Source organism: Centruroides sculpturatus, unplaced genomic scaffold (genome assembly GCF_000671375.1).
Source record: "Centruroides sculpturatus isolate CEXI.00-Female unplaced genomic scaffold, Cexi_2.0 scaffold735, whole genome shotgun sequence".
Classification (NCBI taxonomy): Eukaryota; Metazoa; Arthropoda; class Arachnida; order Scorpiones; family Buthidae; genus Centruroides; species Centruroides sculpturatus.
In genome coordinates, this window is record NW_019385007.1 from 362,038 (window position 1) to 364,076 (window position 2,039).

The 2,039-nt window shown below is 27.2% G+C and overlaps 1 protein-coding gene across 1 annotated transcript in view; it reads left to right on the forward strand.

Moving 5' to 3' along the window:
• Positions 1–1,666: 1,666 nt before the first annotated feature.
• Positions 1,667–2,039, forward strand: part of LOC111633314 — a 42,721-nt gene continuing 42,348 nt past the window's right edge. The window contains exon 1 of the mRNA XM_023377858.1: positions 1,667–1,766. Within this exon, the coding sequence (XP_023233626.1) occupies positions 1,760–1,766 (7 nt within the window). The 5' untranslated portion in view covers positions 1,667–1,759. The remainder of the gene's footprint in view (positions 1,767–2,039) is intronic.

The window sequence follows — 2,039 nt, forward strand, 5'->3', positions numbered from 1 at the left end:
ATAATTAATCTAATTTATTAATAAGTGCTTTATATTAAATTTTAAATTAATTAAATTTTTATGATTTTACAAACAGTCAAATTTAATTACAAATGAATAAATTAAATTAGATCTTTAAGCATTTGTAAATTTGTAAATAAATTATTTATAAGTTTATTTTTGTCTAAATTGTATATTTTACATTTTTATTCTATAATATATTCATGTATACAGTATAATAGAGTGTCTACGTAACAGAAATTAATCTAACTAATGCATAAAATATTTCATTTGTATACGAAATATATATAATTACAGTAATAATATGAAATCAGTTACATCACGAAATAAATTGTGATGTAACTGATAAAAGGATTATTTTCTATAAAATTAATATCATAAATGAGTCGAAGAAAAGAGCATCGAAGCGAAAAACACGCCTCAAACCTTTATTGATGTATTATCAAAACACCCAGCTGGAAGAAACAACTAATAAATAAAAAAAATGAAATTTGTAGGTCATCAGCTTAGTCCTCTTACATCCTTGCACCTGGTCTTATACTTTCTTTTCTCTTCAGAATCTTTCTAATCACGTTAAACATAAAAAGAAACCAAACGTCTCTAAATATCTTTCAAAATCTCATTGACCATCGAGATCAAGAGTTTTGCCCTTGGTTATTTAGGAAAAAAAAATTCAATTTAAAAACCACAGAAATGTTCTCATTAACAACAAATCTTGGACCATATCCAAACATTTAACTTAAAATCTCGGCTCGATTTTAGGTTCGTACACACAAACACGATCGAAAAGCAATTGGATTATTTATAAATTTAACGAGATACCCAAAGGGTGAAGAACCTATTAACAGGATTAAAATATGTCTTTTCATTTAAGAAACGTGAATAGATAAAGATCTCTTCTCCAAGACTAGTCTTGAAGATGATGACCTTTCTACCCTCTTGCCCTAGAACAATGGACGAAGAAATCCGGGTAATTTTTTAATTCGTTTTTGAATATCGATGGTTAAATAACATGTTAGATGATTTAGTTTTTTCTTTTTTTCTTCTTATTCTTCTTGATTTAACCATTTAGACTTAAAAGAATCGAGTATAACTATAGATTTTTTAGAAGATGGGAGGAGTTACGAAGAAAGATTTTTGAATATTGTAACAAAAATGACTCTTTTTCTTATCAGCATGGATCCAGTTTTTTAGAGATTTAAAAATGATTCTGGTGCTTTTTTAAGGTAATTCGTGATGCGGTTCAAAAATAAAACAAAATTTTTGTAGTAAACGTGATCATTAACGTTCTATAAAAAGCCCTTAATTCCGCAACAAAATTTACCTTTGTTCCCAAGTTAATTAAAGTCAATTAACTCTTGTTAATGGTATTTAGAAACTCCATTAAGACATCAGAACTTCATTAAAGATATTGATAGCCATTTACAAATCCGAATCTATTTTATTCCTTTAAATAAAACTATTTTATTAAATTTACTTTTAATTTTGAAAATTTAAGAGGAAAAAAATTTTTTTCCATTTTTTTTTTCAATTTGAAGTATTTTTTTATAGACTCACCATCGACGTCATAAATGCGCGATTTTATGTACCACCTGGTGAATAATAGGCGAACTATATAAATGACGTCACGACCACGTGGTTAGCCGGTTAGGTAATCAATGGTCTTGAGTCGCATCCTGTCAAATAGCTTTAGTCGTTGGGCGAGAGCGGTTAGTAGCAGCTTCTCGACGGCTACTATAAACAACCTGGCAATTTAAATATGAAAGGTGAGATAAAATATAATCGAAATTTTAATTACTTAATAAAATTTTTCTAAACTTAAGCTTTTCCTAAATTATGCATTTTAAAATAATTAACACTAGTAAAACGCGTGCTAAAAACTTTATAAGTACCTTCTCCTAATCTCAATTCGGTTTCGCAATAATTAGCTTTTTAAAGGATATAAATGCACTCAACTTTTTGTTTACTCACTTTAAAACATTAATAACACAAAACGTTAATTCTTTAAAAATATTTTAAAAATATATTTAAATAAATTC